The sequence below is a fragment of the Mesitornis unicolor genome, unplaced genomic scaffold, assembly GCF_000695765.1.
Source record: "Mesitornis unicolor isolate BGI_N332 unplaced genomic scaffold, ASM69576v1 scaffold11735, whole genome shotgun sequence".
Lineage (NCBI taxonomy): Eukaryota > Metazoa > Chordata > Aves > Mesitornithiformes > Mesitornithidae > Mesitornis > Mesitornis unicolor.
In genome coordinates this window covers 53390-53711 of record NW_010183502.1, presented here as the reverse complement: position 1 = coordinate 53711, position 322 = coordinate 53390, and the positions used below count along the sequence as shown (strand labels likewise).

General features: G+C 65.8%; 1 protein-coding gene across 1 annotated transcript in view; it reads left to right on the top strand.

Annotated features, from left to right (window-relative positions):
- Positions 1–142: 142 nt before the first annotated feature.
- Positions 143–322, top strand: part of CRH (corticotropin releasing hormone) — a 1240-nt gene continuing 1060 nt past the window's right edge. The window contains exon 1 of the mRNA XM_010184165.1: positions 143–322. Coding sequence (XP_010182467.1) covers positions 155–322 — 168 coding nt within the window. The 5' untranslated portion in view covers positions 143–154.

Sequence of the window (322 nt, the reverse complement as noted above, 5' to 3'; positions counted from 1 at the left end):
CTCAGGTTTGGGTCCCGACCATGAAGATCCCGCTGCTGGTCTCCACGGGAATCCTGCTGGTCGCCCTCCTGCCCTGCCAGGAGTGCAGAGCTCTCAGCAAGAGCCCGGTAGCCGCCCACGGGGCTCTGCAGCAGCTCAGGTTTGGGTCCCGACCATGAAGATCCCGCTGCTGGTCTCCACGGGAATCCTGCTGGTCGCCCTCCTGCCCTGCCAGGAGTGCAGAGCTCTCAGCAAGAGCCCGGTAGCCGCCCACGGGGCTCTGCAGCAGCCAGATTTCTTCCAGCAGCAGCAGGAGCCGCAGCAGCAGCAGCAGCCGGAGGAA